This window comes from Rhagoletis pomonella, unplaced genomic scaffold, assembly GCF_013731165.1.
Source record: "Rhagoletis pomonella isolate Grant_MI unplaced genomic scaffold, Rhpom_1.0 Rhpom_scaffold_00007, whole genome shotgun sequence".
Lineage (NCBI taxonomy): Eukaryota > Metazoa > Arthropoda > Insecta > Diptera > Tephritidae > Rhagoletis > Rhagoletis pomonella.
In genome coordinates, this window is record NW_023458561.1 from 17,650,364 (window position 1) to 17,665,251 (window position 14,888).

The 14,888-nt window shown below is 33.1% G+C and overlaps 1 protein-coding gene across 8 annotated transcripts in view; it reads right to left on the minus strand.

The window, feature by feature from the left end:
- The window catches only part of LOC118742389 (sodium-dependent nutrient amino acid transporter 1), a 59,172-nt gene that overhangs the window by 16,808 nt on the left and 27,476 nt on the right, over window positions 1–14,888 (minus strand). For 6 of the 8 annotated variants that reach the window (XM_036474430.1, XM_036474434.1, XM_036474432.1 and 3 more), the window contains 2 exons: window positions 8,538–8,811; window positions 2,259–2,586 (listed from right to left, as the gene is read on the minus strand). In XM_036474430.1, coding sequence (XP_036330323.1) covers window positions 2,259–2,586; window positions 8,538–8,811 — 602 coding nt within the window. Of the gene's footprint in view, window positions 1–2,258; window positions 2,587–8,537; window positions 8,812–14,888 lie in introns of those variants that run through there. The other 2 variants (XM_036474436.1, XM_036474437.1) reach the window with 1 other exon arrangement.

Here is a 14,888-nt window from a genome sequence, read left to right on the forward strand (position 1 = left end):
CCATGTGGTAACTTTGTTTGTTGTTGGTTCCCATACTAATTAGAGATAACACTTTTGGGTAAAATTACTCGACTTTGTCTCATGTTTTTGTTTTGTGTTAAACTCTCATCTCTGATCAGCTAATTATTCGCGCTAAGAAAAAATGGAAAGTGAAGCAGAAAAGCATAAGGTGGGCACAATTTGAAAGATTTTTAAATATATATCTTACTGTATTTGTTTTACTGTTCATTTGAAACACATGTGTGAAGGATTGCTCACAGCTCGAGTGTGTTATCTTGTTAAAGTTGCACCCTTTTAACTTTAAAAGTAAACTGTGAATATCCTAAACATTTTTATACGAAAATTTGTTAAAAAAAAATTTGGGAAAACCTGCTGAATCGTTATAATTTTTGTGAAAAATTTGAAATGACGATTTTTATACATATATCTTATTACATTAAACGAGCAATTCTTGTATATATGTATCCATAGGGTTCTCGGAAATGGCTCTAACGATTTTGTTGAAATTTTGTACACAGATATAGTTTTGGATTTTAAGGTTACCTGAGTAGGCATTATTTCCGAGAAGACTCGTATAAGGTTGCCTCCTATTCGAAATTAGTTACAAATTAATTAAAACATCATAATATGGGTATCAAATGAAAGCTATTTTAAAGGTCCCTAATTAAAAAACATTTTTAATAGGGTTGCCACCTATTTTGAACAGCAAGTATATTTAATTTTTTGTTTAGAAAAAAAGGTAAACTATTACTATTCACGGTACCAGGACAAGTTTCTTAGTCAATGCTAACCCTATATACAAAATGTTATCCACTTGGATAATTGTGTAAGGTTGCCACTTATTTTCGATTCTTCACAATTTATCTGAAACACCGCAATATGGATATCAAATGAAAGGTATTGTTGAGAACTTTGTTCAGAAGATATTTTCGACCAAGGCTGCAATGCTTCTGTGTAATACAAATTTGTATTTTGTTAATTTCAATCAGCATTTTTTGTAAGTATACACAGTACATATACGCTTAAGATTTGTACTATTAATTGCAGCGTATTTCGGAAGGGGATTGCCTCTTAAATTTTAGTGTAAGAAATTTACTTACTAGATATCGAAATCCAATTGTTTTTTTTTCAATTCCAAAATATTTTTTCAAAGCCATCCAAATCTTGAAAACTTTATAAAGTATATGCACTCCGGGCAAAGCTCGGTCAACCTGGTACTTGTGTTTATAAAATTATGAATTAGACTTTTATATAAGGTGAAACTGGTCAAAATGTCTCACTGCCATTATTTCGCATATAGGTACATATGTGTGTAAACATGTCATAATACCTATATTTCGGTGTATTTCCCACCGTAATTGGAATAATGTGTAATTTTACTATGAATTTATGTATATGTCTAAGGAATCCTTCATAAAAGTGATTAACTGTAATAATTTAGCTAATTAATATTTATTATATTATTTCAATGTATTTTAAAAATATTATTTCTAATAAGATGTTGTTCTTAAAACACCTTAAAAAATTTAATTTTGTGGCAATTTTTTTTTCGCACATTTTGAAATTAATATATGTACATACGTTGAATATTTTGATATTCTTCAGATGTGCGGGGTAGCTGGATTAAACAAGTTTAGACCACCCCCGATTTCTACCCACCCTCGTTTAAGAAAAAGAAGAAGAATAGATTGGCGCTTACACATATGTTAGAGTGCGCCTTGATGTTGTCTACAGTTTTACGCCGACTCCGAACGGCGATTGTATTTTTATGAGAAGCTCGGAGGTTTTCCATTGCCTTCCGGGCTTGAACCCAGGCCCTGCGGAGTGGTAGCGCACTGCTAACCACTACACCACAACGGCGGCCAATCTTCGTTTAGTTTTAGTTAAATTTCAAATTTTTTGAGTAATGAATTTTTCCGTCACCCTAAAGAGGTGAAACCCAAATCTTCTAGCGCAGTAATCCCGAGTAACTTTTCTTTTTGGAAACCGACCCTATCTGATTTACATCCAACCAATTGGGCACAGTACATGAAATGATATTACGTCGATATGTATGTATGTATGTATTTATGTACATATGTATATGTTTTCTTATGAATTTATATGTGCGTATCTTTAAAAATACTTTTACTTCTTGCATGCAGTTGAAATATGTATTAGATATATTCGTTTTTCGTTAGTAAATTTATATGATGCGTTAGTAAGTAAGAGAAGATAGCAAAACAATTTTGAAGGTTCCAGAGTAAAGTTAAACTTACTTAAAATATAACTCTGCAGATGATATTGTTTTGGCATTATGGTGCATAACACTAACACTATCACTGATATTATTCAATGTTCCACTAATGTTTGCAACAACGGCTTTGCCAATGTCAAGCAGCGACGCTCCAGTCGACAACTCAATACCATGCTCTGGTGTGGCCATTGTTCCGGATGCAACACAGGTTTCATTCCATGCATCTTCGCAAACTGTCCAAGGTAATGGTGATTTGAATGATTCAAACAGATAACGTACAATCATGCCCATAATGGCGACATAGTAGGTGGTCACAATCGAAATTGACAATACTTGACCAATGCCAATACCTTTGAAGTTAGCAAAATTAATACGTTCACAATTAATGAGTTATGCCGATATGGATGTATGAATGCATTTACAGCTTACAATATACGTACATAAGTATTTATACACGTCTATGCAATATGTACATAGTATGTATTCTATATACATATCGCCCTTTTACTTCTATAGTGTTATAATCTAAAATACTTAATACAAAATCGAATGAAGTTTGCAGAAATGACCGCTTCTATGTTGTATATAAAAAATAATGCGGATCATATGCATTAAAATGACATGTAGGAATTAGAAAATCTATTTTTTAATATTTTTGTTTATTAGGAAATATTGAAAAAGCAACAAAGTCTAAGCGGTAGAAGTTATAGCAGCTATTTCGGAGATCACCACATCTCCTATTATATTTTAAGACTTCCACCTAAATATTTCGGAAAAATATTAAGATTTACGTGAGCTGGACCGATTTGAAAATACCTACAAAAATAGAGTTTTTTTATGAATAAAAATGTTTTTTGTTTTTTTTTTTAATTGCATACATACCTCAGATGACAAAACAGTTTCAGCTTAAAAAATTTCTACACAAATATAAAAAAAAATTATCTGCGGAATCAGCCCAGTAAAATTAGACATTTTCTTAAAAAAAAATGTAACAGCGATTTTTTGATGCAGTTCACTTCTATTTGACACGTAGATCATGGATCCTCAGTCTTGCCCCTAAATTTCATACGGCAACATTCCGCCATCTTGGATTTCAGTTTTTTGGGGTTTTTTTGCGATTTGCAAGCTTAGTTTGCATTTTTCGTAAAAAATGGTTCAATACAAATATGTAGAGAATTGCATTTCCCACAATTGTTATGTAGAAGGTTTTTTAAAACTAGCATTTTTTATTGTAGAAAATTAAGAAAAACTGCGAAAAAAATTTACATTGTCACGGTTTTCGCAATTTTTGACGATTTCTGTGGAAAATACAAGCATATTGAAATTCCAAAGACGTATAAGAGAATTTTATTCTTCATAACTTTTATACCTACATCTATTTTTTTTGTACGGCGCTCAGATCACGGCCGAGAAAGTGCCAAACATAGCGATTAGCCCAGTAAAATTAGATAAATTTTGGTAGGAAAAAAATAAAAAATTTGACACGTAGATCATGGATCCACAGTCTTGCCCCTAAATTTCATTTGGCAACATTCCGCCATCTTAGATTTAGCTGTTTTCTTTTTTGCGATTTGCAGGCTTTTTTCGTAAAAAATGTCATTGTCACGTTTTCCGCCATTTTTTGACAATTTCTGTGGAAATACATAGCATATTGAAATTCCTAAGATGTAGAGAATTTTATTTTCCACAACTTTTGTATCTACATTTGTTTTGTATGATGCTTAGATCACGGTGGGGAACGCGATAAACAGAGCGATGTACGGTACAAAAAAGTGGATCCATGATCTACGTGTCCAATAGAAATAAACTGCATCAATAAATAGCTGTTACAAATTGTTTTCAAATTTCCTATCAAGTTTATTTAATTTTACTGAACTAAATCGTAATAATGAGATTCTTGACGCAGTTTTTGAACTTTTTCAAAGTTTGGTTTAAGAAAAACTTGAATAACTAGCCAAGACTATACCGATTAACACTTATAAGGTATCAGTGAGGAGGTATTTTCTCACCCTTTCATTCAATTGCAAATAAACTCATTCAAAATATGAAAGAGAAAGGTAGGATGAACGAGCGTCATTCCAAGCCTAATTAAGCTGTGCTGATATTTAAACAGAAAAAAGTGGGATGGGGTTTTTTGCAAATAAATAAAAACAGTGAGAAAATACATTTCCACTGATACTTTATAACTCTAAATGGGTACAGTTTCGGCCCAGTAGTTCAAGTTTTCCTTAAACCAATCTTTGAAAAAAGTTTAAAAACAGCATCGAAAATTTCATTTCATTTCAAAAAAATGTAATATTTTTATGCAGATTTGGTAAGCTTAAACTGTTTGATCTGAGGGGATGTTTTCGTTTTAAATTCTTTAAGACACTATTTTTTTCATAAAAAACTCCATATTTGAAGGTATTTTCACGTAAAATATTTTGGTAAAAGTCTTCAAATATGTATAATACATTTTGTAGTCCCGGTGAAAAACCGCATTTTTTTTTAGTTATGAACTCTATTATGTATGTATGTAAGTACATAAATAGATACGTATATTTGTACGACTAAATATATGAAGGCAATAATGAATACGTAAATAAATACTTTAACAGATGTATGTACATATTTACATGTATGCTATGTATCTAGTTCATATTTTGAGTAATTGCACTTGTGAAAGGATGGACTCACAGTTTTCTTATATGAAATTTGTCGAGTTATGCGCTTCTGAAGAATAATAAAAATGAAAATTAAGTTTTTTTAAAGTAGTTTTGCGTACTGCAAAAATTCAGAGAATTTTAAACTTCGCTATTCTAAAAGAAAATCTAGTCAGTTTTTGAAAAACGAAACCAGTTCTCCAAAAAAGAAAAGGCGGATAAAGTTGAAAACCTGCTTCAGAAAACCGCGCTAAACATATTCTCATTGCCAAGCTTATTAATTATATGATGAAATCTCTAAAAACGTAAATTTTGAATTTGAACATGTGATTTGTATTAAATATATCCTCTAAAATTTGTTAAATTAAAATTTTTCCTTTTACCATCCATATTTGCCGTTTATTTTACACGGGCATAAAGTCAATTGACATTGTGATCCATTGACTTTATGTCCCATTGAAGTGGTCATAATGTCAGCTGACCTTATGGCCATGGGCCTTGTTTCACCTCACCTGTATTTACATACATACATATGTACGTATATGGGGAAAATACGGTTACATTAACATTGCGATGTCATTGGACCTGGCCACCTCTAGTCCAACGCTGCATAACATGGGACCACTTCTGGTCCATCGCGGCATAACTTGGGACACTTAGAGAACTACTCCTTTTGGAACATGGCACATTCGACAGCCGAATCATATTGCCCATGGGCGACGAAGAGGTGGTGGTTTTTTACGTTTGAAGTGGTCCAGGTCAGCATAGTAGACAATATTTGCGACTATCGAAAACACGTACAAGTACAAAAGCACGATCGTCGAAGTAATATAAAATTAGTGTAAACTTAAATTTGCGCAGGTGATTTTCAAACAAATGAATGAATATTTAATTAACGTAGGATTGTACTTTTACACATACATATGCGTGTATATATTTATACGAGCAGTAAGAGACAAGTTGCTTTAGCTTTCTTTGTAGCTGTTTTGTGTACTTTACCAACCGGTTTTCGGGCATAATTAATAATTTATTCACCGTCTTTCAGCGTATATACTGCAAGTCAAGAAACGGGTAGGGTTTCTTTCTTAATGCTACGCTACTATTCTTGGAAATGGTCATGATGAAATAGATTCAAAAGTACACTTTTTCTCTCAGAAGTTGTTATGACTAGTTTGTTAAATAATAATTGAGATATTTCCTCAATTGTTAAAGGTTTGCTAAAAACACAAGCTACAAAAATCACACTGACCATTCCATAAAAACCTATGTATTTTAGATACATATATTTCTCCCTTCTCACAGTAGAACTCGACAACAACAACATTTTGAGGGGCTACATAGCGGGAAATACTTAACTGTAGTAGTTTGTCTGAAAATTTCTTTAATTTCATGTTCCTGATGAGATGATTTAATAATTTTACCAGAAATTTACTAGGTTGAGTGAGAACTCATCAGTCTCAGTAAAAAAAAAAAAAACAGAATATCAAAGATAAAAAGTCAAAATTTCATAACTGGTGTTGGTGAAACAATTAAAATATTCTTATAGCTCTCTGATTTTATTGTTTTTGCATGTGTGTTATTATATCATGTCTCCGATTCTCTTCAAATTTTTTACGGGTTTATACATGAAATAGGCTAACCCGTATTCGAGGATTTCTTTTTTTTTTCTTCGGAGATATTATCTGTCAAAGTTTTGATTTTTTCGTGATTCTGACTAATCGGGTACTACTCATCGTAGAGATTTCGTCTTAACGTCGTTTTAAAGCTAAAGAAACGGGCTTAGTATTTATATATGTATATAAGATGGTCGTGATTGTCCTAAAGCTAACTTAGCTATTAACAGTTGAACTTTTTGAAGTTGATTTGCATAGTGATGACCAGTAAATTTCGGATTTAAAATTACAACATCGTAATCCTCGTTTAATTTGATGCATTACTGATGTGCTGTAGTCAATATCATGCTTTCCATAAATTCAGATGCTGAGGGATCATTAAATTTCTCCTTTGGATGGTTCAAAATGTCAAGAATTTTTATTGCTGCGTCAGTTTGAGTGCATTTATGCTTTCGCTCGGTATTTCACTATATCCAACATCTTCATTAGCTGGTGTTTCGTTTAAAAGTTCACTTAAAAACATAAAGTAACTTTTTTAAGAGCCTAAAAGCGGTGTCGCAACCAAAGAATAAATTTGTGAAGTGGGCGGCCATTTTTATTTTTCTTTTATCCCTGTGAAGCACAAACAGATAGGCTGTCTTCCAAAACATATCAATACAATGTTTGGATACTGTTATACTGCGGTATTCAAACTGTTTGTATATGCAAAGTTGCGACACAGTGCAACCATATACATTGCATGTTTTAAATATTCAATATAGCAATGAATAATTTTTCTGAATTTACCATTTTCAAAACACCAATGGTAACCAATAGGTAACAAGCTAAGCGAACTTTGTTTCTGATGCGCTGATTGCTCTAGCGATGCGATAACTTTTCGATAACTTTTCGGATGCGTTTTGGGAAGGTATATATTGTCAATATATTGTAGTTCGGCGATATGGAACATTATACTTTGTACGTATGCAAAGCAATTGACGTTTTGGAAGTTATTTAGCATTAATTACACAAAAAAAGCTCGATCTTCGAAAAAATTACTACAATTACTCAAAATATGAACGAATTCTAAAGCGTAACTTTTTTCTGTCCGCTTGATGTGAAATGACCCTAAGTCAAAAATGATTTGAATCAGGAATCCTCTGCGGTTCATAATAAAAACCTTACACATAAAAAATTTATATGTGAATCTACATTCTTACATATGTATGTATGTATGTCCAATATGTATGTATGTGTATGAATATATCTCACGTTTAAAGCTCGAACAGTCAACGACGTAACGTAGACGTAGTTTGACGCAGACACGATCTACCTTATGGGATTCGCGTGTTAATCAAAACTCATCACCGCATGTCGGTGACGTTGCCGTTGCTGCTCTCTCTCTCTATCGACAGTAAATTTGATATGCTGCTACGTACGTCAACCTAAGTTTACGCTACTTCGTTGACTAACTGAGCTTTTAATATAAATAATAAAGGGAATAATTCAAAACTTAAATTTTATGTAAAAGGCAATCGAAGTTTGATTAATTCAAATATAGTGGAATCGCGATAACTAACAATGTTTAGGTGGCCTCTTGGATTACGAGCTATTGCGATTGCACTGTAGTTGGTATATAAAAAAATAGTTGGAGATACGCATATCTTCGCCATTTTTGAGGCTTGTAGTCTGTTAAGGCTGGTTTTCACTATGTCATATTTGCACGTCAGAATTTATCTACATATTTTGGCACAACTTTATCTCCTTTATGTATATGGGCCAAAACCGACAGCCGATTTAGCAGCGCATGTACACCACTAAATGCCTATCCTGATAGAAATTAATCGATAAGCCGCTTTTTAATCATATTTGATCATGGTTTTTTCTTTTCTTTGACGACCAATGCCATTGAATTTGACATGGTGAAAACAAGCCTTTACACTGAACATATTCCTCTTATAGAGCTTATTGCTGGTATGCTAAAATCTCCAAAAACGTAAATTTCGAGTAAATTCTCTTAATTATTATATATGTATGTACATTCTTGGCACGTATTAAAAAAATTACCTCTCATCGCTGGACACAAATTGAAAACTTTGACGGAACCGCAACTTGAGAACTGGCCGATCGCCATTTCCAGATAGTAAATTGGTTTGCCGACTAAGAACAATACGATTAAATAAGGGATCAAGAAAGCTCCTCCCCCATTGTCTAGTGCTGTAAAGGGAAACCGCCAGACGTTACCCAGGCCAACAGACATAGCTATACAAGAGAAGAGAAACTCAACCCCTTTCCCCCATGTGGCGCGTTCGTTTTCCAGAGTTTTCTTCGTAGGCAGACTCTACAGAGTAAAGGAAAAGATTAAATTAACAAAAGTTAACATATGTAAGTATGTTTGAATATATTAAAGAGCTGCACAATCCCTTCATAAATGGCTTGCCAGCCATCAGATCTCATTTCAAGCATAATTGGTACGAAGAAAATAAAAAATGTGTAGCAGCAATTTGACACGTAGATCATGGATCCACAGTCCTGCCCCTAAGTTTCATATGACAACATTGCGCCATCTTCGATTTTAGGTTTTTTTGGGGTTTTTACGATTTGCAAGCTTACTTTTCATTTTTAATAAAAAATGGTTGAATACAAATTTGTAGAGAATTTAATTTCCCACATTTGTTATATAAAAGGTTAAAAAAAAAACATTTTTTAATGTGAATAATTGCAAAAACTGCGAATTTCTTTCTCTTCAGTACGATGGCCAAAATTTTATAGGACGGATTACAAAGATTAAACTTTATAAGCAAGGGTTCTTAAGGTCTCTGATTACGAATCTAAACTCAGATCAGATTTTTACTAACGTGATGCTCATACGCCACGTACGTATGCGCGACTACAATTTTTTCTATGATAAATGGTAGATCCAATAAGGATCCGCCATTTGCATTTTTAAATCCGATTTCAGATTCGTAATCAGAGACCTTAAGAACCCTCTTTATAAAGCCTTAAACGAATCTAATCAATTTAAATTTTTTGTCGCCATATTGGATACGCAATTTTGAATATTTCCAATCCGACTTCAGATTCTTAATCACCAACCTCAAAAACCCCCGTGTAAAACGTCTCAAGTGAATCGGATCGACTTGAATTTTTTTTTTCCATACTGGGTCTGTCATTTGAATTGATTTTCCTCAGATTCGTAATAAGCGGCCCAAGAACTCCAGAGGAAAATGTTTCAATTTTGATTTTTTGACCGCCATATTTGATTCGCCATTTTGAATGTTTACAATTAAACCTCTAGTTTCGTAATCACCAACCTCAAATCATAAGAACCTGCTGTTACTTTCTACTTTTTTGTTTGGGTCCTCCGGTGGCGCAAAAGTTGTAAAACAAAATCTAATTTACGTTTAGCTTATACGCCATGTTGAATATTGTATAATGCCACACTATTTTTACTGGCGGCCCTCTATTAGGGCTGCCAGACGTCCCGGTTTTCCCGGACATGTCCCAGTTTTAGACTATTTGTACCGGTATCCCGGTCAAACCTTAAAATATCCCGGGGTTCGTTGTAGTGTCCCGGTTTTTGATTTGATTGCACAAATTTGAATAAAAGTTCAAAAATCACTACACTAAGGGAAAAACGCGTTGTAATAATCAGAAAACTGTTATGAATTCACTGAGGGAAATAACGCATAGTAAACATGAGTATTTTCTATTTGATTATCGTTTAAAAATGTTCGTATTTAAAAATAATACTTTCATAACACGCACGCGTGGTGTTGATTCAAACTCAACATTTAAATGCACATTTACATGTCTGGCTGTAGCTGAGTGCGCGACGATGCTTGCCACAATTTGCTAATTTCCAGAGGGTCAGGATTCAATTCCCATTACTAACAGCATGGAATTTAAATATTTTTTTAACTTAATTATGAAAAAGCAATCGGTAATTGCAAATCGCTTCATTTTAATATGGGCGTATTTGAATTGAATATTTCTATACTAAATACTAAAATTTGTATACTAAAATGTATTACGAGTTGGGTTGGTGCACTTTCATATGCGTGTTTTTGTTTAATTTAGCACGCTTCTTTAATTCTAAACTTCTTTCTCTCAGTGCACTGGTTTAATTTGTGAAATAGTCATATTTCGAGATAGTTGAACTTTGCACAAGCAATAGTTGATGATTAGTATATCGATGGCTGAGTGGAAGATCGACCTATCTCGGCAGCCAGTTCGAAAACGCCCTATCTCAAAAAAGTTTTCAACAACGCTTTATCTCAGAAAACTTTTCCAGAACGCCCTACTTCAGAATTTGATTGAAAAACGCCCTAGCTCAGTATTTGGTTGAAGAACACCCTATCTTAGATGCCGATTCAAAAACGCCCTATCTCAGCTTATTTTCAATGTATTTTCCTTTGAGATAGGGGGCGTTTTTGAACCGATTTCTGAGATAGGGCGTTATTCAACCAAATTCTGAGGTAGGGTGTTTTTCAATAATATTCTGAATTAGGGCGTTTTTCAATCAAATTCTGAAGTAGGGCGTTCTTGAAAAGTTTTCTGAGATAGGGCGTTTTCGAACTGGCTGCCGAGATAGGTCGATCTTCCACTCAGCCATCGATATGTACCTAAATACGTTCAAAATTACGTGCACAGAGTTTTACAATTATAATAAGGAAAAGACAGAAGTTTTGAAACAAGTTCACAGCAACGAAAAATATGACTGATATTTTGATGTTATCTTGTACTTATATTTTTTTCTTTCATGAAAGCTAGAGTACTTATAAGTACAGTGCCATACAAAATTATTGGCTCGGCGGCTCTTTAATCAGATCACAATTTCTAATCTTTTTAGAAAATTTTTTAAATTTAGCTTTTGAGCCAATTAATAAAGTGCAAGTCTGAAGTTGCCAGCAAATTTCGTTGATTTTTAGCATTTATTTTTTTTTTCTGACAGTGTCTTCCATATAAAAAGAATTATTAAGCATAGTTTGTATGGAAGAAACTCTCAGTAAAAACAATACCAAAAATCAACTTAAATTTAATGGGCTGCAAAACTTCATTTTAAACATTTTTTATAAAAAGTCTGATTAGAATGTTGCAAATTTGTATGCAAATTTATTGAATTTTCCTGAGCTTAACACAAAGTTTAACAATTTTATTTTTATGTTTTTTCATATATTTAGTATAAACTGTATTTTTATAAAGAATAAAAAAGGTTCATGCATTGTAAAAAATTCTCTGTGCTTTAGTTGTGATAAGTTGTTTTGTTTTGTTGGCGTACATTGTAATGATCTCATGATCTCATGTTTTTATGTTTTTGTTTTTGTCTGTCAATATAAAATTTCCCTACATCCTTTCGCACGTCGAAATGAAAGAGAAGGGAGCGAGAGGCCCTCCCTAAAGTGTCCCGGTTTGACAACAGAGATATCTGGCAGCCCTAGCCTCTATGTTATCATTGTAAGCTCTTAATCTTTGTAGTCCATCTTATAAAATTTTGGCCATCGTACTGTACCGGTTAACGTACACTGAAATGAATTTTAAGCCAATTCCCTTATATCTCTATGTTTAGCACGTTTCCGGTCATGATCTAAGCGTCAAAAAAAATGTTCTTATAAAAGGTGTGGAGAATTAAATTCTCTATAACTTTGGGATTTCAATATGCTACGAATTTTCACCAGAAATTGTTGAAAAATGGCAAAACCCGTGACATTGTAAATTTTTTTCGCAATTTTTGCAAATTACACTGGATCACAAATTTTAATTTGATTTTTGTTCTCCAGACGCCATTATCCAATTTGTATGTAGAATCGCGCGCTGATTCCAAAACTCGAGCTAGATTTTTCATTTTACCGTTATTCAGCTCAAAGCAAAAACAGGTTCTATGTCAAATTTTTGGAGTTGTGCTAAAGCCTGTTCTGTTACAAACAAATCAAGAAACTAATGAAGAAAATCCGTGGATAAATAAAGAAGTAATGAGTGGTCTAATGAAAATGCGCAAAGATTTTGTGTATGAGAAATGAGCAGGAAATAATGTTACTCATACGCCATGTATACCTAATTATCACGCTTTTATACTCATGTTTCATACAAAAAATCTTTGCGCATTTTCATTTCACCACCCATTACTTCTTTATTTACCAGTGGATTTTCTTCATTAGTAACTTGATTTTTTTGCAACAGAACAGGCTTTACCATAAAAAAAAATTGGAATGATTAATTAATTTGTTAGAAACTATCAGACCTATCGAAAAGTGATGTATATACGGTCTATATAAAATTCTGTTAGCTTTCATTTGCCATATTAGATATTAAGGGCCGGTTACTCAATCTCTGGTTAACACTAATCTCCGGTTAAACATAGTTATCGACGTTACCGACTCCCTGTTGTATGCATGGAGTCGAAGACTTCGATTACGATGTTTAACCGCAGATTAGTGTTAACCAGACGTTGAGTAACCGGCCCTAAGATTTTTAAATCGGTTCGTAAGATATACGTGATTAAGTGTAACCTCTTTGAAAATATCTTGAAAATTTATTGCACGGACGTTTTTAATTTTTAACCGATTTCCAAAAAAGGAGGAGGTTATCAGTTCGTCGGAATATTTTTTTTATTTTTTTTTATGTATGTTACCGCATAACTTTGGACCACGTCAACCGATTTCGATAATTCTTTTTGCAAAGGTAGTGTCTCAGAGGTGGTCCTATACTAATCTGGTTAAGATCCGATCAGTGGATCATGAGATATATATATATATATTTTTTTTTTTACATGAGAGTTGAAGTCGGTTTTTTTTTGCTAAAAATTACTTGTTTATTTTTATTTTTTTATTTATAAATTCTATTTATAGATGAGGCATTCATGCCACCGCGCCACCTCTGTGCGCGACCTCTCAGAATTCGGATGAAAGTTAAAGAGATTGAAGGTCTAGGTGACATGAATGTCCGTGCAGCATATTTTGCCGATACGACGTAGGGTTGCCTATTTACACGGGACTTAAATTTTAAGAAAACGTCATACATACCTTTCTTTAAAGTGCTGTATCTTGGAAACCTTTTAACGAGACTTAATGAAATAACTGTATTTCTTCCGTCTTATTGCGGGCTTTAATTGTACATTTTTCACATTAATGTGCAATGTGAAAAAAAAAAACAAAAAAAACTAAGTAAACATTTTTCTTTTTGATTTTTATTTTTTGTGATTATAGCATGTTTAAAAATTTTTATTTTTACATAAAAAAATTTTCTATAATGTCAACTTTAAGTACCCAAATGGGCGTAACGGGCTACTTATGCATATGGACTCTAGATCGTCTAATGCTCGAGCAATATGATAAATAGACATTGAAATTTTATGAATTTGTATATTTTTAAAAGAGAAAAGGCGTGTAAAAAACAAAAACAATATGAATAAATCATATTAACTTTACTACAGGCCTGAAATCATGAAAATCCCTTCAAGGAAATGGCAGAATTGAACTTTGTTGGAAGTTCACATGGGAAATCTGCTTACGACTTGATTAGAGGAAATATTAAGAGACTAGCAGCTAGAGAGACTTCAGCTCTTGATGTTAACACAAATTCGTACCCCCGAATCCCTCTACCAATGGGATGCCTGTAAAAAATAACTGCAATTAACTTTTCAGTGGACTTTATTTCGACTATGACTACGAGCCAATTACTCTAATCCTATTTTAAGCTAGTTTAAAAGGTTAAATAACATCAAGTTAGGGAACTTCATACCCTTATTTAACGAATCTTTAAATCAATAAATAATTTTTTTCTTTTTAGTTCTTAGTGTAATAAAAGCGTGTTGTTGGTTTTTTTTTAAGTTATAATGTTATTACTCATTAGGTTTATTTTTTACACACCTTTCCTTTTTCTTGTTTTAATAAAAGGATTAACCTTGAAGCTATCATTGGAGGTGGAATATTCTTTTGCAATGAGTGTTGTTGATGTTTGGGGTATAAAGGCATGACATTTGTGCGTTCCTGGAATACATATATTGTGTCTTTGCGAATCTATCCTGGACGCATACAGCACCTTGGTTTTCTCTAAATTATTCTAACCCCATTTTTTTTAGAGTGTAAGAATTTATTGTGACTTTGGGAGCTGAAGACTTGCTCCAGCTGCTAGTCTCTTAAAATTTCCTCCAATCCCGTCGTAAGCAGATTTCCCATGTGAACTTCCAACAAAGTCCAATTCTGCCATTTCCTTGAAGGGATTTTTGTGATTTCAGACCTGTAGTAAAGTTAATATGATTTATTCATATTGTTTTTGCTTTTTACACACCTTTCCTCTTTCAAAAATATACAATTTCATAAAATTTCAATGTCTATTTATCATATTGCTCGAGCGTTAGATGATCTAGGGTCCATACGCATAAGTAGCCCATTACGCCCATTTGGGTACTTAAAATTG